Raw genomic sequence first — 27,264 nt, 5'->3', positions numbered from 1 at the left:
TATTTATTTTTTAAATTCAGAGGATGAGTGGTATCAATCTAGAAACAAAATCATATTAAAATGGAGACACTAGTTGGATTCAGTCATATACAAGAGAAGTGTATCCTGTAAGAACTTCTGTGGGTAAAAAAATACATAATTATGAGGTCATACACATTGGAGAATAAGTTGCAAATTATATCACAGTACAATTAGAATATATTGGATCAACAGAATCAATTAGTTATGATTGTCGGTAAACGTTTTGTCCTGTGTATATTTTCACAATAAAAACGTCTTACTTGTTGCATTGATCATTTCATAATATGATTAATGCAATATGTAAATCAGGTCATCGTGCTGTATGCCTTAAACTTATACAGTGGTGTGTGCTAATTATTTCTCAATAAAACTGGGGGACAATGTTTTAAATGGCATATTGAGGAAGACACATTAGGTTTTAAATATAGTTGGCTTTAAGGACTTCCCTCGTAGCTCAGTTGGTAAAGAATCTACGTGCAGTGCAGGAGACCTGGGTTCAATTCCTGGGTTGGGAAGATCCCCTGGAGAAGGAAATGGCAACCCACTCCAGTATTCTTGCCTGGAGAATCCCATGGACAGAGGAGCCCGGCAGACCCCAGTCCATAGGGTCACAAGAGTTGGACACAACTTAGCGACTAAACCATCACTGGTGGTCCAGTGGTTAAGACACGGTGCTTCCCCTGCAGGTGGCAGTGGTTTGATCCCTGGTCAGTGAACTAAGATACCACGTGACACGGGGTGTGTCAAAAAAAAAAAAAATATATATATATAGTTGGCTTTAGTCATACAGAAAAACCCTTCTCATGCCAAGCCAGGTGAGTGGTGTTCTACGTGATTTGTCTGTTTCCTCAAGTGAAAAGGGTTGTGTGTGGAATCCCCAGTGATTGCTCCGTGGTCCCCTGTGCCCCCTCCCCACCCCCTAAGACAAAAGGCTGGGAGGTAAATTCTCTGAGGACAGAGAGTTCTTTCTTTCCCTTTCCTCCAGTGCCTAGACCAGTGCTTGGCGCCTAGTGTGCCCTCAGTGAATGTGAGACGAATGAAGGAATAGGGTACAGAGCAGACCAACTGGGACCTCTGGGACTAGGACCTGTCTGGGTCTGGAGATTGGACAGGGACACCCTCAGCTGCATGGGAGGCCTGACCTTCTTAAAAAAAAATCCCTTCCCTCTGCTCTGCCCTGGTCTAGTTACCTGCTTGTCCTACCCTGGAGCCACTGTAACCAACCACCTGGACCTGCAGGCAGTCTCAGCCCAACCTCAGCTTCCCCAGCTGTTGACCGGGAGCATCAGCAGCCCTCTGTGGATGGTGACATCCAGAGAAGCCACCGTGGACTAAACTGCACACACGAGCGGTGTTTAGTCAGCTCACCTGCTTGCCTTTCATCCCCTCTTCCTTTCTTCATCTGCTGAAAGAGTAAAAAGACCAGGCCAAAGCAGCAGGGCCACCTGGTCGAGTCATCCGTGACCCTGCCTCCACGCCAGCCCGACCTGACTCCCCTCACATGTCTGGGCCAGGCTGGACCCCGCTGGGCCAGGCCCCAGGGAGGTAGCCATTCAAGGGGAGAGAGGCAGGGCTGCAGGCCGGGTGGGGGAGCTGCCCATAAATCAGGCCCCGCTCCCACCCAGTCGCTAACAAGCGGGGCTGCCTACCCGCCTACGTGGGGTCCCTGCCTCTGCGCTGCCACAGCGGCCTGGAACAGCCAGCTGGCCAAGGCCTCCAGAGTGCCTTGGCCTCCGCCCCCATCCGCGGCCCCGAGATAGATAGGAGTATTTTTTTTTTTCTTTTAGGAGAAGAAAAAAAAAAAAAATAGACCTAAATGAAGAGAAACACCAACAAAGAAGGAGAGAGGCCTGCAGAGTCACGTGGGGGCAGAGACCAATTGGGCCTCCGGTGGCCCCCCCACCCAGGGCGGGGAGGAGGAGGAGGAGGACGGACGGACAGGGCCAGCCTACTGTCCGCCCGCCGCCCGCCGTGGCGTAAAGAAGTTCCCGTGTGCCCACGGTCACCACCGCCCCACCTGGGCCACTGGAGCTTCCCCTCGGACCCCCAGTGCCCACTGGCCACCCTCATCCAGCGTGCGAGCTCGCCTTCCGCTCCGTAAGTGAGGGCCTGGGCCCAGGCCTCTAATGGCCAGCCTCCCTCCTCAGTGCCTCCCTGCGGCCTGGGCCGGCCACTGCCTGCTCTGCTGAGTGACTGGTGCCCGCTCCTCTGGGCAGGAAAGGGGCCGGGGATCTCCCCAGACCTGCCCTCCTACCATGCTACCCCTTCTTTTCCCTGGCTGGCTGTTGGGAGGAGCTAGGCCTACGGGGACAGGCCCTACGGGGGTCTGTGGGGTGTCCTGCTGTCTCCGGGTGGCCGGGTGTTCCCAGGACTGCGTTGGCTCAAGCCTCGTAGCCTGGATGTACGTCCATGGTCCCTGGGTCTGTCTTTGGGTCTCTGCGTCTCCCTGCCTGTGACTCTGTGCTGTCTCTGCGGATGTCTCTGAGTCTCTGTGTGGATTCAGACGTCTGTCTCTAGTATCCGTCTGTCAGTCCCAGTTCTGTGGCTGGGCCAGGTCTGAGTTTGCTTCCTTGGGTAGGTGGGTGAGGGGCTGTGATTCCCCATATGTTGAGCTAGAACCTGGGGCTGTGAGGAGTGTGTGCAATGAAGCCTGGAGGGTCAACCCAAGGGCTCCCAGCCGGTGACCGTGGAACCTCTGGGAGAGGGGATCTAAGTGGAAGGGGAAGGAGAGAACTGGCTCAGAGCCCAGGCCCCACCCCACCTGGGTCCCCAGCCCAGGCTTGCTTACACTGCCTGACTCCTCCTCAACAAGGTCTAGGAGACCCCTGTGGGCTCCATCACAGAGGAGCTGACTGGGGATTCCCCAGCCCAGCCCTCTCCCTCAATCCCCTTCCCTCTCTGCTGCTCCTGGTTGCCACTTTCTAAGGGCCCCTCCCTGACTGTTGAGTGGCAGCGGCCCCCACGCCCCAGCTCCTGCGGACACTCTGGTTTCTCAGGGGTTTAGGGTAGCGGGTGGAGAGGTCTGCAATAACGCTCTTTCCTCACTCCTCACCAAGCCTGGTCCATGGACTCCCACGGAAACCACAGACTCTCTTCTGTAGGGCCGACCTTTTCCATTTTATATATGGAGAAATTGAGGTTCAGAGAAGCCAAGTGACCTGTCCGAGCTCGCCTCGCAAGTCGGCCACAGCGTCTGTCCTTCATCAGCTGGGTGAGCAAGACGGGAGGTGGTCTGCATGGGGTCTTGAGGCCTTGGCTCTCAGGACCAAGGCACCTGCTCCAACGAAAGCCAGAGGCCTCAGGGCAGAGGCCCAGATGAAGCTGACTGAAGCCGAGGGTCTGAACCTTCAGATTTGAGCCTTTTGGGCGGCCGTGAAGCTGCGAATGCCTGACTGGTATTTGCCCGCTTGAAGATCATGCCTTTTTGGCTTCGTTGTTCGCAACACTCTCTTGGACCCTAGTGCCTGGAGGGGGCAAGGGCAGGATGAGAGCAGGCCCCTTCCTCTCTCGGGTCTCAGTTTTTTACATTTGAAAAATGAGAGTGACTGAATAGATGCCCCCCGCCCCCAGCTCAGAGCAATGGCTCAGCCCTTCGGCTTGACATCCCCAGGACACTTTTGTTCCTAGGGCTGCCGGGCACTCTCTTGCCCTGCTCCCAGCCCAAGTAAGAGCGCAGAACTGGACTGGAGAGGGATTTCTCCTGCCCCTGGGTTCTATTCTCCCAGCTCCCATCCCATGGTTTTGAGTCCTCACCAGACCTCAGAAAACTCTCAGGGTGGAATCACTACGACTCCCATTTCCAGCCAAGCAAACTGAAGCTCAAGGAGAAGAGTTTGCCCCAGATCTCCCAACTGGATGCTTTCGGCGATTCCGCAGTGCCAGGCATGTGTATGGCCAACACTACTTCCGTTCATCTGCACGTCCACCCTTAAAGTCCAGTTATCACTCCCACTTTACAGATGAGGAAACTGAGGGCTGCAGAGGGGAGATTTGCTTAAATCTCCATTGAGGAAATGTACCTGGGTGGGGGTGGGGACTCAGTTTCTAGCCTTGGACCGGTATCTTGGCCACGGTCCCCCTACGTTTGCCCTACCTATTTCCATGCCGCAAAACGGCCAGCGCCCCCAGCGTGGCCCTCACCAAGACTAAGCAGGATTTGCAAATAGGGACTCGCCTCCTTTCACCGCAGGAGGGTGGCCCAAGGCTCCCAGGCGCCCAGCACCTGCTCAGATTCACGGGCGCCCGGGCTCCGGGGGCCGGGATGGGGATGGTAGTCCGAGAGGGTGAGAGGAAAGACACGAACCCGTCTCGGTGGCGTTGGAAGGCGCGGGCCGGGCCTCCGCCCCCGAATACCGCAAGAGCCCACATAGAGGGGCCAGCCCCTGGTCCCTGCGCGGCGGGTTCGCGCAGCGCGCACTGGCAGTGGAGGGGCCCGGGTCCCAGGTGCGCCTCGGAGCGGCCCTGGAGGCGGCGGGGGCGGGGAGGCGGGATGGGGAAGCGCCGAGGCCCCGCGCAGCCAGCCCCGAGCCCCCGCCTCCCCGCCCCCGGCCCGAGCGGCCGTCATCGCGGGCGGGCGGCGCTGCGCCCGGGTGCGGCTCATCGCCGGCGGCGGCGGCGCGGCCAGGAGGTGCGGGGCTCGCGGTGGCCGGACGCGGGGCGCTGCTGCTCGCAGGAGCCGCCAGGTGGGCGCCGGGCGGGCTGCAGCCGCCGTCGCGCCCCTTTGCGCTGCCCGGATCCATCTAGGCTCTGCGCGCTTCCCTCCTGGGGACTTCGACTCTCCGCCCGAGGTCGCTCCCCCGCCTCGGGCTCGGCCTCTCTCTCGGGGCCCGCGGGGTCTCCGTCCGAGGTCTCTGCGCCTCGCGCCCGGCTTGCAGCTCCACGCCCGGCGCCCGCTGTCCCCGCTGCGCCCTCCTCGCCGGTCCCTGCCCGACGTCCCCGTCTCGGTGGCACGGCCTCGGTCTCGGTGTCGGTGGCTGCCGCCCACGGGCTTTGTCTCTCCTGGCCTGGGGGCCCGGCAGCTCCGCGATTTCGGGCTCTCTGCCCGGGTGCCGTCGTTGTCCGCCTCTCTCAGCTCGAGCGCCTGTCCGGGTCCGACTCTGCCGGGCCACGCCTCTGAGCTCGGGGCCGGGGTCCGACCGCTTTCCGTGCGTCTCCCCGTCCGAGCCCTGGCCGGGCTCCGCCGTCTCTCCAGGTTTTCTCTCAGTGTCTCTGTCTCTCTGCCTGGGTATCTCCCAGGTCTCTCTGGCCTCTCCGGCGTCTTGGTCTGTCTCTCGTCTACCACTATGTCTCTGGCTTTGCAGCTGTCTCTCCGAGGTTTTCTCTGTGGGCCTCTGTTCCCCACTGTCTCTGATCTGTCTTTTTTCTGCCCACTGTGTGTGTCTCTGTCCTTCTCTCATCTCTGTCTCCACTGCTCTCGGTCTCTACCTCTGTCTCGCTGTCTCTTCACCTTGCTTGTCTCCCTCAGGTTTTCTGACTCTGCATCAATGTCTCTCTGTCACTCTTGGATTTTCGTTGTCTCCGTCGCCCCCGGGGTACCCTCTCAGTTAAGTAGCCCCGGTCGGTGTCTCTCGCTCTCTTTTCTGCCCATCTCTGGGTCTCCCAGACTCTGCCTCTGTCTCCCTCGTCCCCATCCGATCCCTAGAACGCTTGGGCCCCATTCCACCCGGAGTTCAATGGCATCTCCCGGCGGGCGGGCGAGCTCATCGCGTTTTCTCAGAATCCGGGTTTTGTTCTTAAATGAACGAATCCGGATCAAAGCGCATTTAATCTGACAGTCCCAGATCGGCCGTGGTGGGGGGCCACTCAGGAGGAGCCCCTGGGAGGGTGGGGAGCGGGCGCGGCGGGAGTGCGGGGACAGGGCCGGCAAGGGCCCCGCGCGCACGGGAGCTGCTCCGGACACATGTGCTGCTGTCGGCTGCTCAGGGCGCTCCCATGGGGGGCCTGCAACAGGCGTCCTTGACCACCGGCGCTGCGCTGGGGCCCAGGGGCCGGCCCGTAAGCAGGGCGCCGAGGGCCTCGCGGCCGCGGAGCGCAGGACCCACCGCGCCCAGGTCCCCCTGCATCACCAGCGGCCGTCCCGCCCTGCCATGAACCTCTCCTCCCTCCACAGGCGGACGCCGTGGGCATGGACTATTCGTACGACGAGGACCTGGACGAGCTGTGCCCCGTGTGTGGGGACAAGGTGTCCGGCTACCACTACGGGCTGCTCACATGCGAGAGCTGCAAGGTGAGCGGGCAGCTGGGCGGCAGGGTACAGGCGCGAACGGCGGCGGCGGGCGAGCCACGAGCGCGGCTGGGAGGTGCGGGGAAGGGGAGGCCGAGCCTGCCCCCTCCTGCGCTGACTCCCCTCTCCCCCAGGGCTTCTTCAAGCGCACGGTGCAGAACAACAAGCACTACACGTGCACCGAGAGCCAAAGCTGCAAAATCGACAAGACGCAGCGCAAGCGCTGCCCCTTCTGCCGCTTCCAGAAGTGCCTGACGGTGGGGATGCGCCTGGAAGGTGCGCGTGCCGCGCCGCCTACCCCTGGCCTCCGAAGGCGAGGGCGCAGGGGGTGGAGATGGGCGAAGGGCTGAGGGGAGGGTGCTGTAGGTCTTCTGGAAGTTTCTGAGGCCAGGCAGTTAGTCCTTCACGTGAACTTAGGGCCGATCCCTGTGGGGGAGGGGTGAGAACCGATGCCGGTTTGGCTGAAGGGATGCGCACAGGACCAGCCTGGAGTGGGCTTGGGAAGTATCCAAAAGTGAGCCCCAGAAAGCAGACCCTCTCACCAGCCCTTGGGAGCAGAGCCCCATAGAGCTCCTCCCTCTGTGAGTTCTGTAACACCCCCATTGACATCCAACACCAAGCCAGAGCCAAGGTTTTCAGTACCTTTACTGGAATTCAAGTCCCAGTGCCATCACTTACAGGCTGGGTGACATTGGACAAGTCCCTTAACCTCTCTGAGCTGCATACTCCCCATCTGAAGTGAAAGTGAAGGTTGCTCAGTCCTGTCCGACTCTTTGTGACCCCATGGACTATACAGTTCATGGAATTCTCCAGGCCAGTATACTGGAGTGGGTAGCCTTTCCCTTCTCCAGGAGAACCCAGGGATCGAACCCAGGTCTCCCGCATTGCAGGGGGATTCTTTACCACAAGGGAAGGGGCTTTTCAGTAGTACCTTCCTCCTTGAGTTAGTGAGAGAATTGTATGAAAAGCTCCTAACATGGTGCCTGAAAAGTAGAAAATGCTCAGCAGGTTAGCTGTTATTGTTATCCTTACTGATGTTATTATCCATGCAGCATCACTGTGCAGCCCTCACTCACCCAGACCACTCATCTCTTCGTCCGTCCATCCAGCCAGAGGGTTCACTCAGTTCATTCACTCAGCAGATCCCTAGCCAGGCCCTAGAAAGCTGGGGAGTGGGGACCAAGTGCCCCCAGAGAACCCAGGCCCATCCTTGTCTCCCCGCCCACCCCTAACTCTCTGTCCAGAGGGGAGGAAAAACGCTTCAGCAGGAAAGACTCACACTCTTTGAGGGTGGACAGTCATAGGCTTCCACCCTGCTGGCCCCAGCCAGGCTGTGCGCCGAGCAGGCAGCTGTTGGTTAAAGTTTTTAAACAATGTAGAAGGCCCCTGGTGGCTCTGAAAGCTGCCGGGCCCTAAGTCCTGCCACCTAGAGGAAGGACTCCTGTTGGAAGGGGAATATCCTGTCCTGCCCCCAGAGCCCAGGTCCCCAGCTCCCGGGCTGCAGGGAGTGGAACAGGGCTGCCCACTCCCATGGCAGGAAGACTGGCCGAGTGGGCCCTGGGACACCCTCCTTGCTGAGCACCGGCCTCTCTCTCCTCTCCTCTCCCTTCTCCTGGAGCTCAGGGTGGGGTCCTGTCTGAGCAGGGGCAGGGGCCACACTTTGGCTGCAGAGATACACCTGTTGGGTCCAGCTGGTGACACATTCTTGGCCAGGCGGAGGGACATCTGGTCAGCAAGGGAGGTCCCTTCCCTCAGCCCTAAACTCAGCTTCAAATTTGAAGGCAGCAGGGGAAGCCTGAGTCATTTTGCAACAGGGGTTCAACAGAGTTAGGCAGACAGTCAAGAAGCAGCTGGACCCTGGGAACCCACCTGGGAATGAGGCTGACCAGAGCCCACTTCCCATCACCACCTCCCTGCCCCATTGCTGGGCCCCTGGAAATTCTCACCCTGGGTATGATAACACTCAGTGGGAAGAGATGCCAGACATCTGGGTAAGAAGAGGATGCTGCCCATGAACCCAGAACACTTTGGGTGTTTAGTAAACTACGAGAGATGGAAAGGCTTTGAGACAGAAAGAATATCACAGGCAGGGTTGGGGACACGCCAAGCAGAGATGCAGAGAGATAGTAAGGTGGAGAGGAAAGAAGACAGGGGCTCGTGAGGGGTAGACAACGTGGCAAGGGGACCAGGGCCTTGAATGCCAGGTTAGGGGATTGACTCTTATGAATGCCAGGTTAAGGGGACCGGAGGAGCCATGAGAGGTGCGGAGCTGGGGAGAGACCCAATTAGGTCTGTTTGGGAAAGAGTTGTGAGTGGAGCGGTAGGGAGGGTGGCTGGAGGGGATGAGCCTGCCCTCCTCTGCCTCTGCCCACAGCCGTGCGCGCTGACCGCATGCGAGGCGGCCGGAACAAGTTTGGGCCCATGTACAAGCGAGACCGGGCCCTGAAGCAGCAGAAGAAGGCACAGATTCGAGCCAATGGCTTCAAGCTGGAGACAGGCCCCCCAATGGGGGTGCCCCCGCCACCCCCTCCCCCACCGGACTACATGCTGCCCCATGGCCTGCATGCATCTGAGCCCAAGGGCCTGGCCTCTGGTCCACCAGCTGGGCCGCTGGGCGACTTTGGGGCCCCGGTGTTGCCTATGGCTGTGCCCAGCGCCCACGGGCCACTGGCTGGCTACCTCTACCCTGCCTTCCCTGGCCGCGCCATCAAGTCTGAGTACCCAGAGCCCTATGCCAGCCCCCCACAGGCCGGGCCGCCCTACGGCTACCCAGAGCCCTTCTCGGGGGGGCCTGGCGTGCCCGAGCTTATCCTCCAGCTGCTGCAGCTGGAGCCGGATGAGGACCAAGTGCGGGCGCGCATCGTGGGCTGCCTGCAGGAACCGGCCAAAGGCCGCCCCGACCAGCCTGCGCCCTTCAGCCTCCTGTGCAGGATGGCCGACCAGACCTTCATCTCCATCGTGGACTGGGCACGCAGGTGCATGGTCTTCAAGGAGCTGGAGGTGAGTCCCTCCTCCCACCTGGCTGGCCACTGGATCTGGGGTGTCCTCTCAGCTGCCTAAGTCTCAGTCTTGGCCACCCCTTGGGTGGGACTAGCCTACCCATCGGCTTCAGGCTGTGTCAGGGGACAGGGAGGCCACCCTGGGGAAGTGAGGAGGATTTCTGGTCCAACTCAGCCCGCCCTGCCCCTCTCCCTCCTCCCCACTCACCCCTCCCTCTTTCCCCTTCCCTGTTTCCTGGGTAGCTATCTCGCAGGGCCTCTGCTTCTTTTGCCTCTGCCTCTGCCTCTTTCTGTTTCCTCTCTCCCTGCTGTGCTATCTGTCTGTTTCCCTGTCTCTCTCTAGTCCCTTCACTCTCTGTCTCTTTCTCTCCCAGTCTGCGTCTCTCTGGACACTTCTCTTTATCTAGGTTCTCCTAAAAGACTAGCTGAGTCCCTGGGAAGCTGTCTCTGGCTGTCCCAGCCCAGCATCAGGAAGAGAGTCCAGGCCCTCCTGTCCTCTCATTTGGAGGCTACCACTCCCCACTAGCCTCAGATGTCATGGAAGGGGTATTAGTATCTCAGTTTGGGGTGCTTCTCCTTCCTCCCTAAGGCAAAACATCTCACTGTCCCTGCATCTCTCATGCATGGTGGTTGGTGTGCTTGTGCTGAGTCACTCAGTCATGTCCGACTCTTGCGACCCGTAGACTATAGCCTTGCCAGACTCCTCTGTCCACGGGATTCCCCAGGCAAGAATACTGGAGTGGGCTACCATTTCCTTCTCCAGGGGATCTTCCCGACCCAGAGGTTGAACCCAGGTCTCCTGCATTGCAGTCAGACTCTTTACCGACTGAGCTACGAGGGAAGCGCTATGGTGGTTGGTCCTAGGTGTAACTGTGTGTGTCTGTGTGTACAGGGAGAGCTAGGTGCCAGGATAAGTAGGGCATGGCAGGGCCCACCTCTCATCTTCCAGATGCTTTGGCTGCAGGGTCTTCCATTCCCCTGGATTGGGATACCTGTGGCTAAAATAAGCAGGAAAGCAGCAGGAGAAACTAAGGCCAGACACGGAAGAACATCCCACTCATCCCGCCCAGTGGTTTGAAGCGTTCAAAGGCTGAGAGCTGCCCCTCTAGTGCCCTGGCTCCCTCTGACCCGGGTGTCCTGCCAACCTCAGAGGCCTCCAAGCCTGGCCAAAGCCCATCCTCGCAGGCTTAGACCAAGCCGCGACAGGCCTTCGGTCCAGGCCTGTTGCTGTCTGCCGCTCTCAGGTCTGCCCCCTAAACAGCAGGGCCTGTTGCCCTCCCTGTGGAGCTGCTGCAGCCTTGAGCACATTGTCAGCGCTGACGCCACGCAGGCCTGGGCTTCCTCCAGGGGCATGTGGCCGGATGGGCCGGGGGCACTGCCTGCCGGGGCTGGGCTGGACGTGGGGTGGGGGAGGGGTGAGATGAAGGCTGGGCACTGTGAACCCACGAGGCACTGTGGGGCCCGGGGTCTGGGTTGCTCTGGGAGTCAAGAGTTGGCAGCGATGGCTTCTGCTTCTACTGTGGAGGGCCTGTGTCGTGGCTGAGGTCTGGGGATGTGCTGCGTGTCTGTTGTGGGGTGGGACTCACCCATGCCCCCTCTCTAGGCCGACCTCATGGACAGAACAAGAGGCAGGGCCTCAAACAGTCCCATCTGCCTTCTACTCATGCCTGGAGGACCTGAGTGGGGGATGAGGGTCCCAAGACCCTTGGATTGGTTGCCAGCTTTCCCTCCAAGCCTCCCATGAGCCCCCAGTGCAGAGGGGAGGAGGAACGGAGCCTTCCTGGCCTTCCAGAACCCTGGATCCAGGGGCAGGGCACTTCCTCTGGCTGCCTTCCTGGTCTCTCGGGGGTTTTTCACGCAGGATGGGAAGGGCTTTTGTCCCAGCTTTGCTGAGTGTTTTTTCCTGCTTCTGGCTTCTCTGTGGTCCAAACCTTCCTGCTTCCCCTTCCCAGAGTCTCTGAATCAAGCCCAGGTTACCAACCTCTGTAAAGGAGACTTGCAGATAAGTACTAGCCCAGCCCTTAGAGGGCCTCTCATCAGCCACATGGAACTTCTTTCCCACTGGTCCAATAAGTGCTGGGCTGATGTGTTTGCAGAGCCAGAGCTAGGGAAGCCGACAGGTGGGAGGGGAGCCGAGTGACTCTGTTCTCCCCTTTGACCCTTCATTTCTCACCTCTGAGCAGGACACATCTTAGCAGCCAGCAGAGAGGGTGCTCTGAGAGTGGGGCCGCCCGTGGCCTGTGCATGGGGACAGTGAAATGGATGGGACCCGGGGGCTGCAGGCCAGAGGAGGAGACATAGATAATGCTGACACAGGGCACAGGGTGCCCAGGTCTCTGAGAGCAGAAGAAAGGGGCCAAGGGAGCCCAGGAGGAGAGCAAATGGTTCTATCTTAGAAAGTTAGGAGAGGTTTCTTTGACCTGCCCCTCTCCAGAAAGCAGTCTGAAAAGGTTAAGGGTGTTCCAGGAAATGGGAACAGCATCAGGTCCAGAAAAGCAAAAAGGCATCACACGTCTTGGAACCCCAGGCAGTACTGTGAGGCAGGGCTGGAGAGGCAGGGAGGGCGGGAAGCAGAGCCTGAACCAGGAGTAGGTCCTTCGGTGATGGGTCATGGACAGCCAGCCAGGGAAGGCCAGCTCCCACCACAGAGCCGGAGCTCTCCCTAGAGAGACCCGCTTAATCCCCTGTGATGCTGAGGACATCTCGCTGCTCAGGGCGAGGCATGAGGGCATTGATGAGCTGATACTGGGGGCTTCAGATGCCCTTTTGGGGTCCCCCTCCTCCGTCCTCTTTCCCAGCCTCGGTGTCCCTCTGTCTCTGCATGATGTTTCGTCTCATGTAACCACGGTGTGCTAAACATGACATGGCAACGAGATAAGAAACACAGACTGGGAGCAGGGAGGCCTGTGTGCAGCTTCCAGACTGCCACTCATCTGCTATGTGCCTTTGGTGACTTTACTCCTCTGGGCCTCAGTTTTCCGTAGCTGTAAAAAGGGGGCAGTGGAAATAATCGCCACCTCATAGGGTTGTTGGAAGGGCTTAGTGCACAGGAAGTGTTCAGTGAGTCGGGGCTCAGCTCCCTCCCTCACCCCCTGCTGCTGTCCCACTGAATCTAACCTTGCAGGTGGCAGACAGGCCAGGACAGGAAGAAGGAGAAAAGATATATCGTGTCTGTGTTCCTCTGAGCATGCTAGGGCTCTGACAGAAGACAGGGCCCACCTTGCCCTGTGCTTCCGAAGCAGCTTTGTACCTGCAAGGTAGCAGAAACTCACCTGCGTGCACTGTTCAGTGGGGGCGGGGTGTAGGCCCAGGCAGGCAGCCTCTCTGGACGGTCCCCCTGAGGGACAGCTGGGAGGATGCAAGATAGCAATCAGGGAGGTAGAGGCGAGGGCCAAGAACGCCTAATGACCCATCTTGACATCAGTGCACCCTTGACGCCCAGCTCCGAGGCCCTCAATCGGCAACACATTTAACTGCTTAGATATATGGTTTCATTTAAGTGACAGTAACTCTGTCAGTCCTGGGCTGACAAATGACAGCCCGCCAACCACTCGGCCGGGAGAGCGCCACGGCCAGCCCATGGCTTGTCAGCCACTGGAGAATTACAGAGCCTGCTGGCCTTCGACCGCCAGACCGATCAGACCCCAGGGGACTCCAGAGGGGGGCCTGCTGGGAGGGAGGTCATCTCAGCACCCATAAATACCCGGTCTCTGAGGCAGGCTGCAAAGTGTCAAGGCTCCAGGAAGATTTGTGGCGGACCAGCAGGAGGGGTGGGCGGCTGGTGGGCCCCGCAGACAGGCCTGGCTGATGAAAGACCCCAGGGCTGAGACTGCAAATGTCCTGATTGCGAGCGTGAAGGTAGAGGAAGAACCTTTTGCTTAGGGAGAAGCCCACGGAAGGTGAAGACCAGCCCTCTTTGGTTAAGTGAGCCTCTTTGCCACCTGCTTTCCACCCACTCCAGTACTATTGCCTGGAAAATCCCATGGACTGAGGAGCCTGGTAGGCTACAGTCTGTGGGATCACAAAGAGTCGGACACGACTGAGTGACTTCACTTTTCACTTTCCTATGGAGAGGAACTGGCCCTGTGGTTTTCCTTTTAATGAAAAGGGGAGTGTGTGTGTGTGTGTATGTGTGTGTGTGTGCATGCCTTCCTCTGTGTGCGGAATGTTTGGAGTTTGGTATCTTTGTGTGACCATCTAGGCAAAGTGAGAGTGAAGCGTCTGGAAGGCACAACTGCTTAGCTGATGGGTAGAGGAACCCAGGCGAGGGGGGCAGTGTCTCTGGAATAACTCACCTGGGAACCCTCACAACTGACACCGCTGTTTTCTGTAACCAAAAGAGGGAGGATTTATTTTTCCCATCTCTCAGAATGGGAAATCAGGGCCGAGTGTGTCGCTAAGTGGGAACCAGAAGGCACAGGGCGCCGAAGCCCAGCCTCCAAGGTGCATCTCTCTGCCTGTGCCCCTTCCACCCCCGTGGCGGGGCTGCCCCCACTCCCGGGGTTCGAGGTCTGGGTACAGAGTCTGCTCCCGGGGCTCGGCCAGCCAGGTCACTGTGACCCCTTCTGCTTTCTGCCCGAAGCTCAGCCAGCTTATCTTCTAATTCTCCCCCTTATCTCATGTGCTTCCATCTCCCCACCCCCTGTTCCCTTAATTCAGGCACAAGGGTTTCTGCTCCCGAGAGCCCCAGTGGGTAGCGAGGGGTGGGGGGGGTGGGGTGGGGTCGGGGGGGGGGTGGCGGGCAGAGCCCATCCCTGCACACCCTCTGTCTCCATCTGGGTTGGCTAAAGTGGGCCAGTGTGACTCCTCGAGCAGGAGGTGACGGGGAGCGGAGCCTGGCCGAGGTGCTTGCTAAGCCTTGCCTTCCTCCTTGGAAGGGGTGGGCAGGCTCTCTGGGGGCTGGCCACTTCCTGAGGTGAGATAAGGCGGGGTACCCCCTGCCTGCTGTCTCTCCTGGCCTCTCCATTCAGAGCTACTTCTGCCTGAGCCTGGGCTTCCCCCGGCCCAGGGTTTTTTTTTGTTCAGACAGTTATGAGGCTCTAGGGCGGACTTTCTGCCGGGAGAGGAGGGGGAGTGGTGGGTTCTTGACATGGAGGTGAGGGGAGGCAGGAGGATGGGAAGGCAGAGCAGAGTAGAGACAGACCCTTCCTCTTATTCTCAGCTGTGTGGGCTGGGAAGGGCTGGGCAGGCGAGTCCTGGAGGAACCTGTCTGTGTGTCCGGCAGCTTGCTTTGTTCTTTGTCCACTTTTCTCTCCTCCTGTCTGTCTGAGGACTGGCTCCAGGGCCACCCCCAGGAGAAGAGCAGAGCAGAGGGGAAGAGGGGCTTCCACCCGCCCCCCACTCCCCGAGCTGTTGGTCAGGTCTGGGCCAGATCCCCACAGGCCGGGGGCTGCCTGGACGCCTCTGGCCTCCAGGTTGAGGGTGATTCCTCTGGGCTACCTGTGTATGTCTCGAGGAACACACATTTGTTCATCAAGCAAAACTGACCCCCCTCTTCTAGGGGCTCAGAGATGAGCTGGATACCAATCCTGCCGTCGCAGACCCCACAGGTTATCAGGGAAGATATAAAGAAGAGACATGAGTAGTACCATCAGATGTAGTTGCCAAATCAGGAGGAGGGGGAGGCTTTCTGGGGGTGGTAGTGAACATGCCCTGAACTCTGGGGTGGCAAGGGTGGGGCTTCCTCCATACCTAGTGGTTAAAAGCACAAATGAACCAGAAAGAGCTGTGTGACCTTGAGTAAGTTACTTGATCTCTCTGAGCTCAGTGTCATTTCTCCTTGGTGTCCGATTCTTTGTGACCCCATGGACTGTAGCCCTCCAGGCTTCTCTATACGTGAAATTCTCCAGGCAAGAATACTGGAGTGGGTAGCCATTCCCTTCCCCCAGGGGATCTTCCCGACCCAGGGATTAAACCCGGGTCTCCCGTATTGCAGGCAGATTCTTTACCATCTGAACCACCAGCGAATCCCTCTTTTTTCTGTAGATTGGGGATAACAGCAGTACTTACCACAAACACTTGTGGAGCTGTAACAACATGACTAGATGTTGTAGTTTGCATTCACTGCAGGGCATGGCCCAGGAAGGTGCCCGGGGAATGCCCGCTGGGTAGACGGTGGCTGGTTCATGAGCCACAGATGCTGAGAAGGACTGGAGTCTGCCCCGTGTGCTCCCAGAATGACACACTGCACCCAGGACCGTTCTGAACACCCAGAAGGGTTCAATTGCTGTTACTGCTGTGAGCTGTGGACTGAGAAGGCCGGCCGTGGCCCTGGCCTGGCTCTGTTTCTCTCTGATTCCTGGAGAGTCCCTTGCCCTCTCTGATTGGCAGATTTTTCATCTGGAAATAGTTTAGGCCGGGGGTGCCCCGAGGGCCCTTCTGGCTCTGGCATCCCATGGTCCTGAGTCCCACTTGTCACTGTCAGGCTAGAGTGTGGCAATCGCCATGCTGGAAGACTGTCCCTGCCCTCACACTGAGTGCCCCCGAGTACAGCCTAGGGACTAGAATCAGCCCTGTGCACCCTTCTGTTCCTCCTTCCGACGTAGACCCTTGCCAGCCACATGCTCATTCCCTGGGCTGCAGGCAGGCTTGAGCTTGAAGGTTCTGCACAAGACCCAGGGGAAGCCCTCTGACACAGCTCCTTTGGGAGCGGTTGAGGCTGCTAGAGATGTGACCGCAAGCCAAATGGGCACAATGAAAAATTAACACTAATTCCCCCTTGCATTTGAAGGAATCCTTCACAAATCGTTTCGGTGGACATTATTTGCTAACATTTACTGAGGGCTTAATATGTGCCAGACCGCCTTCTAATACTTTGCCCACTTTCCAGATGAGAAAACCGAGGCCCACAAAGGTGACAGAATTTGCTGAAGTTCATACAGCTTGTAAGAGGCAGAGCCATGGCCTGCAGCCAGGCCCAGCCAAGTCTAGCGGGCCTCCACTGGACCCTCTTATTATTTTGCCAGACCTGTACCTTACTTTGATGAGGAAGACAGATGGGCAGACTGGACATAGAGGCTGGGCAACTTGCCCGGGTCACGTGTGCCATTGAGCGTCTGAACAGGGGGAGGGGTGAGGGGAAGGTCCCCAGCAGGACTGGACCCTGGACCCCGGTGTGCCTCTCCCTTGCAGGTGGCCGACCAGATGACACTGCTGCAGAACTGCTGGAGTGAGCTGCTGGTTTTTGACCACATCTACCGTCAGATTCAGCATGGCAAGGAGAGCAGCATCCTGCTGGTCACAGGGCAGGAGGTGACCAGACCCTACTGTGCCCCCCCGCCTACCTCCCCACCAACCATGCCCTTCCAGAATTCTGGGCCCAGAAGAGATCCCAGGCCTCTTCAGGGCTGGCCCTAGACACCGCTGAATATCAGCCCTTTCCCCAGCTTCACGGGATGCCCACCAGCCCGACCTCCCTCTGTCCAGCCCTAGTTTGACCTGGAGAGGAGCCAGCCCCTGGGAGCCCTGTTCTGGGGGAGCAGCTCAGAGCTGTGGGGAGGGTCTGGAAGGCTCTGGGAGGAGGTGGCGGTGGCACTGAGTAGTGAGAGAGTGAATAAGGGCTGGTTGGGCAGCGACAGGGGTGGCGGGACAGTCCCTACCTCCACACACGCAGAGGAGATGGCATGAGCAGAGGCAGGTTAGGACTGCGGAGCTGCTGGGGGTGGGGGTGGGGGGTGTGCCGCTGGGAGGAGGGTCTGGAGGGGAGGCGCCCTGTGGGGCTGAGATGAAGTAGAGATAAAGCTGGAGGGCTGGCTAGGGGCTTGCAGGTTCTAAATCCTGAATGGATGGATGGATGGGCAAAGGGGTCTGGGCCCCAAAGAGCTCAGAGTCAGAATTTGGGCACTCATAGCGTGGGAAAAATAGGGACCCCAGGATGGGAGACATGGTGGGGTTGGGTTGGCTCCTGAAATCAAACAGGGAGCATCAGAAGAGTTTTAAGTGGGGAAGTTCACAGCCAGGTGGTCTTTGAGGAAATGGCAGGATGGGTGGTAAAGAGGAAACGAAGGTAGCCACCCACTGCTCAGAACACTTGGGACTGGGAGGGCGCACTTCAAAGCGGGGCTGAGACAGGGTGGAGGGAGAATGGAGGGAAGGAGCAGGGAGGAAGGGAGGCTGATGCCCAGGGTCTAACCTGTGGAGGGAGCATCCCTCCTGGTGTGTGTGGGGGGTGTGGAAATGGAGCGAAGGAGCAGGGAGGAAGGGAGGCTGAGGCCCAGGGTCTGACCTATGGAGGGAGCATCCCTCCTGGTGTGTGTGGAGGGGTGGATGCAAGAGGGGGAGTGGGTTTCACAGGTGCTTGGAGTGGGGGTGGGGTGGAGATCGGAGACTGCGGCCCTGCTCCCCACCCCCTACCTCACCCCAAGCCCTTTGTCTTCATCCTCTGTCCTCACCTGAGGGCCTCAGGCCATCCACAGCCGGCAGAAAGCTGGTCGTAAGGGGGTAAATTTGAGGCCACCTGTGAGTGCACATGAAGTGAGCGTGAGGCAGGAGTGTTGGCCCCTGCCAACAGGTGGGTGTACAGCTCTGAGGCCATGGGACTGTGTGTGCGCGCCCTGCACCTGTATTTTATTGGGCAGATATCTCCACACACATAAGTGGGTGGATGGTGAGACCTGCCCGTCACCATGTCAGTGGGAACATATACACGGACGTGTGGACGTGTGTGTGTTACCCTGTGATGCGACCATAAGAGGGGGTGTGTGTGTGTGTTCACGCCCCGTGAGTGTGTCCCTGCATGTGTGTGAACGCGAGCTGAGGTGTGGCCACATCCCCCGTCCAGGTGTCCACGTGCGGCCCTGGGGCAGTCATGGGGCCACATCCACGTGTTTCCGGGCAGAGCCGCCTTGCCCCCGCCCCAACACCCAGCACAAGGTGGCACTCACTGCACCACGGGATCTGGCGGCCGCTCTTTGTGCTTGAAGGACCCTTCAGCTCTCCCTCTGCACCCACCTGCCTGATGTCACCTCTGCTGCGTGGGGGGAGCCAGGAGCCTTGGAGGGGTAGGGGGGCGGGGACTTGAGGAGAGGCCTTCCCACCCGGCTCCGCCCCTAGGCGGGCCACCCCTGACCCCCAGCCTCCGACCAGTGCCTGCCCTGCACGCCCTCCCCTCGCGGCGCTGACCCTGCCCTGTGCCCGCCCAGGTGGAGCTGACCACGGTGGCCGCCCAGGCGGGCTCCCTGCTGCACAGCCTGGTGCTTCGGGCGCAGGAGTTGGTGCTGCAGCTGCACGCGCTGCAGCTGGATCGCCAGGAGTTCGTCTGCCTCAAGTTCCTCATTCTCTTCAGCCTCGGTGAGTGGGCTGAGCGAGGCCTGGCCTGGGGGTCAGGTGGATGGCAGGTGGTGGGGTGGAGGTGCAGCTGGCAAAGAGAGCCCAAGGTGGGGCTATTCTCTGATGGGCGTCCTCGGAGAGGCCAGGACCCCTTCCTTAGTGAAGAAAGCTCTGAGGGGACCTGGTCCAGGGCCTGCTTCCTCTCTGGGCCTGAGTTTCTCTGTGTAGGAGGACAGAGGGCCAGGATGAGGTCTAAGACTTACCCTTTATGGGATAAGGACGTCCCCTGAGAATTTGGTAAATTCTTGGCTGAAAGCCTTAGGGATGTGCCCAGGCCACCCCCAGGAAACGCCCATGTGATTTCAGGAGCTTCTGACCCCTGGCCCCCACCCTGAGGTCCCCTGCTCTTCCTAGTCCCCTGCTCCAGGGCTGGCTTAGAGGCCCAGACCCCTGTGCCCATTCATTCATTGTTTCATTCACTCATTCACTCAAACAAACAAACCCAAATCCTTGTCTTCAAGCGAAGCCGAGACAATAAGCATAATATGATTAGTAAACTATACAAATTAGGGAAATGACTAGTAAAATGTGTCACCTGGAAGACTGTGGTAAGTGCCAAGGAGGAAAAAAAAAGCCGGGCAGGGGCAGAGGGCAGTCCAGGCCACCTGTTCTTCCAGCTCCATGTGTCTGGTGTCTGCCTCCTTGTGCCCTCCTGATCCTGGCCCAGCCTGTGCCTCACGTCTCCACCTGCTTCTGGGTTCTCATCAGGTCAGCCTCCCTCTGTCCTCCTTCACCCAGCAAGCTATGTCCAGTGCCCTCCTTGTGCCCAGAAATGCTGTGCCCCCGCTCTCAGGCAGCTCCCAGTCTGGGAGAGGCCTTTGGACAGCACCATCAGGGCTGAGACAAAGAGATGGGGCATCCGGGATGGGGAGCAAGGGATCTGCCTGGAAGGCTTCCTGGAAGGGGACGTCTGAGCAGGGCATTGGAGGATGAGTGGAGTTTGCCAGGGGAATACATCTTTTAGCAGAGGTATAGATGGGATGAAGGGTTGGAAGAGAGGCCAGTGAATGCCTTGTCACCTGGAGAGAGGGCAGGATGGAGATGTTGTCTTTGTGGGAAATGACATCATAGTCACAGTCTGGCAAGTGTGTGCCTGCCCAAGAGTCCGGGCAGCTGGGGAAGCAGAGGGTAAGATAATGGCTGGTAGTGGGGTGATTAGTGGAGTATTGACTGGGGGAAGCCCTGTGCTCAGGCTGTGGTCATGGGCCTGGGTGCCTAGGCTGGACTCTGGCACAACAGGTTGGTAGCTGGAGGGGGCTTGTCTGCAGGGCTATAGAGCTTGGTAGGAGACAACCATGGCGGAGGGTGGGGGCAGGATCTTTCCTCTAACAGTGCAAGCTAGGGAAGGAAGTGAATGCATGAACAAGTCTCTCTCCATCTTTATCTCACACTGTGCCTTGTCTTTGGGGGGAGTGACCTGGGTCATGATAGTGACCCGGGTCATGATAGTGACCCTCCAGGTGGGGGCCAGAATGTTGGGGCTGTGAGGGGAGAAGACCTATGACCCAGGCTTTTCTGAGCTCCTGGGCGCACAATGAGAGGAAGCCAGGGGAGCCCCAGAGGCTGCTGACTGACAGGTTCCCGGTTAGGAGAGGAGTCTGAGCAGTCCAGCGTGAGCAGGACAGGCCCAAGAGGAGAAACCAGCGACAGCTGGGATATTGGGGAAATCTGCCTGGAGGAGGGCCCTCTGCGCTGGGCCTTGCTGTACGAGCAGGAGTATTCTGGGAGAAACAAAGCAAGCAGCAGCAAAGGCATTCCAGACTGAAGGAATAGCTGGTGCAGAGGGATGGGGAGAATCCTAACAGCTTGGTTGTAGCTGTGGGGAGAGGGTGAAGAGGAGGCTGGAGAGGTGTGCAGGGGCCAAGCTGGGCAAGGCCTTGAAGGCCAGGCCAGTACCTTGAAGCTTCCCTTGGGAAAGATCTGCAGCAGGGAGAAGTTTGCATTTTGGAAATGTCCTTCTGACAGCAGCATGGGAAAAGGATGCCTGTGGCAGCCCAGAACCCTGCCAGAGGTTGGACGTGGGGCTAGGAGAAGCGGATACAAGATGAGGGGCACGATTTGCCCTGAGTCTGGAAGGTGGGAGGGGGCTACTCCCCAGATCCCACCCAGACCGCCAGACCGGGGTCCCCAAAGGAACTGGGGCCCAAGAGAGGGGTGGCCACTTGCCCATTGCCCTTCAGCTGGCGTGCTGAGCATCACCCTGAGGCAGCGCCTCCCTGAGCTGCTCAGCTTGAACCCGTGTGATGACTGTCCCCCCACCCCGGCCACCCCGCCCTCCCACCCTGCCCCTCCGCCCAGCAGCCCCTTCTCGCCTGCCTCCACAGAAGGGTGCCATTTGGTGTCTAAATAGCCGGCTCAGGCAGGCGCGAAGGCAGGTAAGGAGGTTTAATTAAAATTAGTGCCTCTCTCCTGGCAATCACGGTGTTTATGAAGATGGGCCCGGCTGGCATTGTTCTGCAGAGGACTTAATCGAAGCTTAATGGATTGACCTAACATTCGATTTCCTGACTCGCATTGAGGCGGCGGCAGCAGCATTCCCTTAAGCGTTTGCAATTTACCCACTGCTCGCGCCAACAAAAGGCGGCCTGAATAGCAGCCCCACTCGAGGGGCCATTGTGCGCGGGGGCGCCTGCCTGAGTCACCGCTATTGGGACAACATTCTTTATGCCTCGCTGGAATGAAAGGATTATTCAAATATTCAATTAAACCGTGAAAAGGGGGCTTTTCTGAGAACCTGGGGGCCCCCGGCTCCGCGGAGCTAGCGGGCTGCTCTCGGAGGTGGGGGTGCTATCTCCCAGCTCCCCCACCCACCCACCCACCCCCAGGACTGCTGAGCAGGCCCGTCTCCAACCTGCAGCGGCTCAGGGCCCATAGCTGGGCAGCAGATGCGGTCCAGCTCTTGGGTGCCCTGAGACGCAGAGTTGAATTTGCCCCCATTGTGCAGATGATGGGAACCTGAGGCTCAGACTGGGGAGGAGGCTTGCCCCCGGTCACCCAGCCGGTGAGCTGGGATTTGAGCCCCGGACACAGCGGGGGACACCTTCAGGTTTCTGGGACTCCTGCATCTAAGGGAGGAAGGGTGTGTTGTCCCAGGGATGTAGGCTCTGTCACATGGTCACCCCAGAGGATCTTCACAGCAGCCCCTTCAGAGGGCGGCTGGGCGGGGGGCATGACTTGATCACGCTCCCCTCCAAGGGGGCGTCCAGAAGTCTCCCTGGGGAAACCAAGGAGCCCAGGCTGGGTGGTCCTTGGACCAGACTCCTGGGTCGGATGGAACATGAGGGCATCATGTCATCTAATCCCCCAGGAACCCGTGTCCAGGCCCGACCCTGCCCCTGCTTACCCATAGTGCTTTGGAGCCAGAGAGATCTGGGTTCGAGTGCCGGCTCTGGTATCCACTGTGTGCTCCAGGCACGTTCCACTGTCCTTAACGCCTGCGTGAAGGACACCCTTTCCTGCCTGCCTTCCTGTCTGTAGGGATTAGCTGATGGAGGTGGGTAGGGAAGGTGCGGCAGGTGCTGGGAAAACGACTTTCCTGTCTTGCACTGTGGTGGCTGGGGCTCAATTAGTGGCCATGCATCCCTCCCCCAGCCCTGCAGTCCACCTCGGGGGGCAGTGGGTGTCTCCAGCCCGCTGAGAGCTGCCAGCAGGGGTGTGTCCCTGAAAACTGTCCTTGTCTGCAGCTCCCCACCTGTGCTCCGCCCTGCCGTCCCTCTCACACTGCTGCTGGGAACAGTAAATCCTGGTAAAGCCGAGGCTCCGGTCCTCCCAGCCCCCTCTCACTCTTGCCTCTACTGCAGCATCTTGGCCAGTCCTTCTCGCACCCTCCCCTGTTTCCTCTGGACCCCTTGCCTTCTGTGTGGCCTTGAGCTGGTCCCTACCCTTCTCTGGACCCCCAGTCTCCTATTGTAAATTGTCAGAAGACAAACTGGAGAATTGCCCAGCCCAGGGGATGGTAGGGATTGAAGGTAGATGGGGTTGGAAAGAGATTGGGAAATGGATGGGACTGGTAGGCACCTCTTGCCCCCGGAGAGGCTAGTTAGGTGGGGAGACTTCCCATGACCTTTGAGTGAGTCTGGAGAGGACCAGGCTAGGGAACAGTTATGTACAGTTGGACAGGTTGTTTAACTGAACAAGGGCACCTAGACAGGGGAAAGGTAGAGCCTGAAACCCAGCCTGCATGCCCCTCACCAAGCTGTCTTTCTGTGGGTACGGGGGTAACTGGCACAAAGATGCCTTATGGGCTAATGGTAATTCTGGGGAGGCCAGGAAGAACATGACCCTGGCTCACTTAGTGTATGAAGGGAGGGGAATATCATGGGGAAAGATCGGAGCGGGGGAGTGCCCAGATCCTGCCATACGCCCGAGGTCCAGCTCGGATTTCCCTAAATCCGACTTTGGACAACACAGGCCTCGACAGGCACGCTGGGGGCGGCTGGGGATCAGGGTTGCCAGGAGCATCCAGCCCTCCTGGCGCAGTGGGTGTTAAGAGGGATTAGAAGGGCCAAGGGCTGCGCATGCTGGGCTCCAGACTCCCCTGCAGCGGCAGGGCTGTGAGCTGTGGGAGCCAAGGGGAAGTGGATGGACGACTGTTTTCTGAAACACAGGCCCCCGCATCCCAGGCCAGATGGGGTTAGGAGTCAGGGATGCAGACCAGGTCTGTGGGTTCCTGCTGACCGGTAGCCCCTAGGCAGGGCACCAGCTGAAGATGCTGCCCAGGAGCTGAGGGGGGCTCCTGTGACAGGAAACTGGCCCTCTGTGGGCACCCTGGGGGCCAGGCGCCTGTGCAGCTTCCCCTGCCTCCAGGTGGGCGTGGCCCCTTTCATAGAGGACGAAGGCCTTCAGGTCAGGAGAGGATAGGGCGCGGGCCACCAGTTCTAAGCAGTGGGGCTGGGATTTCAACCACCATCCATTTCACACTGGAGACACTTAATTTTTGTCTCCTCACTGGGCCTCTGGGTAGAGGATGCACTGACCACACTCCTTTGCCCCTGGTCCACACAGAGCTACCCAGCCACCCACCGCTCCCTCCCGTTGGCAATTGTCCCTTTCTGTTTTGTCCCTGTTCTTGCACAATGTCCGTGTTTTCTGTGCAAGCATTTTTTATTGCTTTGGATTTTGTTGTTGTTTTCGGCTGCACTGGGCGGCATGTGGGCTCTTAGTTCCCCAACCAGGGATCGAACTCATGCCTCTCCGTTGGTAGCTCAGAGTCTTAACCACTGTAGATGGCGTTTGGGCTTCCCCCGTGGCTCAGCAGTAAAGAATCCACCTGTTAATGCAGGAGACTCGGGTGGGACCCCTGGGTCAGGAAGACCCCTTGGAAAGGGAAATGGTAACCCACTCCAGTATTCTTGCCTGGAAAATCCCAAGGACAGAGGAGCCTGGCGGAATATAGTCCGTGGGGTCACAAAAGAATCAGACACGTCTTAGCGACTAAACAACAGCAAAGATGGTGTTCCCTTATAGATCTCATTCTGAATCTCCCTTTTTTGTTTTTATTCTGTTTCCCTTCTACCCCACTCAGCCCCAGGCTTTTAAGGGTTTGTCCATTTGCTCAGTGCTGTGTCTGCCCCATTGCTTCTGTCTACTGCACAGGACTCCTGGGGGTGTAGCCCCCACCTGGCCATCCAGGCCACCTCCCCATCACTGTAAATACTGTTGCAGTGAGCATCCAAGGCCCCCTCCCCATGGCCCCTTGAGAGAATTTCCTTGGGGTGCTGGAGCCTCTTGATTCGTCAGAAAGTGGATCAAAAGAGTGCCTGCCACTGTCTGGAACAGTGGATGGGACCCCTCCACTCACAGCTCGCCTCTCGGGATGGTGCTGATGGGTGACAGTGATGATGGTGGGGGGGTGCTGATGCGGATGGTCACTCCCTGGAGACAACGGCAACAGGATGGCTTTGACCTTGGGGGATGGTGTTGGCCATGGACATGGGGAGAGGAGGAGAAACAGTGACAGTAACCCGGGGAGCCCTGGGAAAGCGCCGGACGCTTGTTCCTCTGAGCATTCTCTGGATGTCGGCTCCCTGGACTCTCAAAACCATCTTGTGAAGGAGAGGCTATTTTTGCTCTGCTTTACTAGTGAAATCGAGAGGTTCAAAAACAGGTCCGAGGATGCACCAGGGGAGGCTGGCAATGGTCCCGGTGGGTGCGGTGACAGTGGCGGCAGCGGAGGTGACAGGTGCTTGTGGCTGGGGGGCCCGCGGTGGCCTAGTGTGTGACAACCACAGGGGTGTCAGCGGCGGTGGCTGCTGCTGGTGGTGGCATTCAACCAAGGTGTCGATGGTGACGGCAACCCTGGTGGTGGCAGGAATGACCGTGGTTTGGAAGTTGACGGCGGCAGGGACCATGTGGGTGAAAACCAGGGATGCTGGTGCTGGTGTCCGCCAACCGCGGGCATGGCGCGTGGCGGTGATGGGGAGACTGTGGCTCGCAGTTGATGGTGGCAGTGCCCACGTCTCTGGTGATCGCAGGGACGTTGGTGTGGGTGAAGCCAGCGATGGGGTCGGTGATGTGATGGGACTGGTGACCGGCCCCTCCCTCTGCAGATGTGAAGTTCCTGAACAATCACAGCCTGGTGAAGGAAGCTCAGGAGAAGGCCAACGCCGCCCTGCTCGACTACACCCTGTGCCACTACCCGCACTGCGGGGACAAGTTCCAGCAGCTGCTGCTGTGCCTGGTGGAGGTGCGGGCGCTGAGCATGCAGGCCAAGGAGTACCTGTACCACAAACACCTGGGCAACGAGATGCCCCGAAACAACCTGCTCATCGAGATGCTGCAGGCCAAGCAGACTTGAGCCCGGGCAGCGCGGGGGAGGGGCCGGGCCGGGGCCAGGGGCGGGGCGCAGCGCCCCGCGGCCTCCGGGCGGTCTACTTTTATTACGCTGGCTCACCACGTAGGCCGCTGCCCCTCAGCTCTCGGAAGCCCCGTGTTTGGGAAGGTGGGCGAGGGTGAGCAGGGCCTGGCTGAGGGCAGGTGGTCCCCACTCACCGCTGGCACTGGCCTGCCACTCAGAGTGCCCCAAGGAGGTGGCTGCTAGCCACTCCTTCCCTCCCCCTGCTCCCAGCTGTCTGTCCTGGAGTCTGGATCCCAGGCCCAGGGAGGAGGTTCGGATTCCCTGGTGGGCCTCAATGTCCCTTGAGTCAGAGGTCATCCCTTCGTCCTCTCCTGGGAGCAGAGGCAGAGAGAGGTCGAGTGGACATCAGCGGGCGGGAGAGGAGAGAGTCTCCAGACCCCCTCCTGGAGACCAGGAGGGAAGCCCTCTGTTTTGTAAACTAAGGAGAACAGAGTTTGCAAACTTAGGCAAGGGACTGTTGGGCCCTGGAGGACACTGGGAGACTGGTTAGGACAAAAAGACCTCCTCCCTAAACCCTCTGCCCCATCTGACGTCTGCAGGGGAGAACTTTGACACATTGTTATCTGAAAAGCATTTTGCTACAATCATCTTTCTAACCCTCTCCCGACGGAGGAGAAGTTTGGTTTGGCACAATCGGCATTCTAGCCCTGTTCACAGTTGGCCCTCCTGGCTGGTATTTATCTGCAAGGCTGTAGTCAAGAGGTTTGTTTTGTTTTGTTATTTGATTTTAATTTAGATGCTCCTTGAAAGGTATGTATGTGGAGGGGCAGGGGACAGATCTGAGGTCTGAGACTGGGGGTACTAGCACCAAGGACAGCCCATGGTTTCTCTCCAGACACCCTCATACCAAGTACCCCAGGGGTGGTGCTGGGTCATTATTCCTGAGCCCCCACTCCAATCCAGAGAAGAGACTGTCCCCCTACCTCACTAGGTGGACAGCAACATGGCCTGTGGGGAGCTCAGAGTCTCTGTGGGTGGGAATCAGGGTGATCTTGCGGGGAGAGTGTACGGGGCTTCAGATCAGGGACATTGCTAATGAACCATCTTTCACTGGCCCCATCCCATTGGGTTCCTTGCTGCACACCTTTGAAGCTGGACCTCAACTCCTCTCCTACAACCTGAAAGACCCTCTCCAGGGCCAGGCACCAGGGAGAGGCCTCGGTGTCCTCTGTCTCCAGGCCGGGCGTCCACGGTCTGTCCTGCTTTCACGATGCTGTTGCAGCTTGTGCTGAGCTTGCCCAGTTGCAGATCGCTGGGAATCCCTGCCCCCGCCTTCCAGCACCCTGTCTCAGTTGCCGCCTCTCTCTTCTGAAACATGTGCCCCTGGCCAGGCTGGCGATCCCCCAGCCCCCAAATGAGAAGTGCCCTTAAGAACCCCCCAACCCTCGCAGCCCTGGAATAAATTTTGCAATTAGTTTCCAGCTACTTTTGCCTATTTACATTCTGGGGCCAAAGCAGAGCCTCCCAAATAGGCTTGGGTTATCTAGGGCAGGGCCGTGCTCCAAATGGGATGAAGGCGATACCCAGGTAACCTTTGGTTCAAAACCTGGGGGAGGCAAGATGGGGTTTAGGGGGCTGCGGAGGGGGATACAGGCACTACTGGGGCCCCACCTCATCCCTGGGTTCCTGCTAACCCTGGGAGGCCTGGGAGAGGCTTGGGCTTTCCAGAGCCTCAGCCTCAGTTCCACCCTGGTGTGCATCTCAGCTGCCATCCTGGGCAGGGTGGAACAGTCATTTAGTGAGCATCCACTGAGTGCCACCCGTCATTTCACTGTTCCTCCAAGAACCCCGGGAGGCAGGGGTTATAATCCAGAAGAGGGCAAGGGACTTTAGCCGGC

General features: G+C 58.7%; 1 protein-coding gene across 1 annotated transcript; it reads left to right on the top strand.

Moving 5' to 3' along the window:
- Window positions 1–1,927: 1,927 nt before the first annotated feature.
- On the top strand, window positions 1,928–26,851 carry NR5A1 (nuclear receptor subfamily 5 group A member 1). Its single transcript, XM_040225103.1, has 7 exons — window positions 1,928–2,118; window positions 6,131–6,247; window positions 6,379–6,520; window positions 8,619–9,244; window positions 16,375–16,494; window positions 18,384–18,531; window positions 25,119–26,851. The coding sequence occupies exons 2-7, from the start codon at window positions 6,146–6,148 to the stop codon at window positions 25,364–25,366; spliced, it is 1,386 nt and encodes a 461-aa protein (XP_040081037.1). The 5' UTR covers window positions 1,928–2,118; window positions 6,131–6,145; the 3' UTR covers window positions 25,367–26,851.
- The last annotated feature ends 413 nt before the right edge of the window (window positions 26,852–27,264 follow it).

The sequence above is a fragment of the Oryx dammah genome, unplaced genomic scaffold (genome assembly GCF_014754425.2).
Source record: "Oryx dammah isolate SB20612 unplaced genomic scaffold, SCBI_Odam_1.1 HiC_scaffold_25, whole genome shotgun sequence".
Taxonomy (NCBI): Eukaryota; Metazoa; Chordata; class Mammalia; order Artiodactyla; family Bovidae; genus Oryx; species Oryx dammah.
This window is presented reverse-complemented; position numbering and strand designations above follow the sequence as displayed.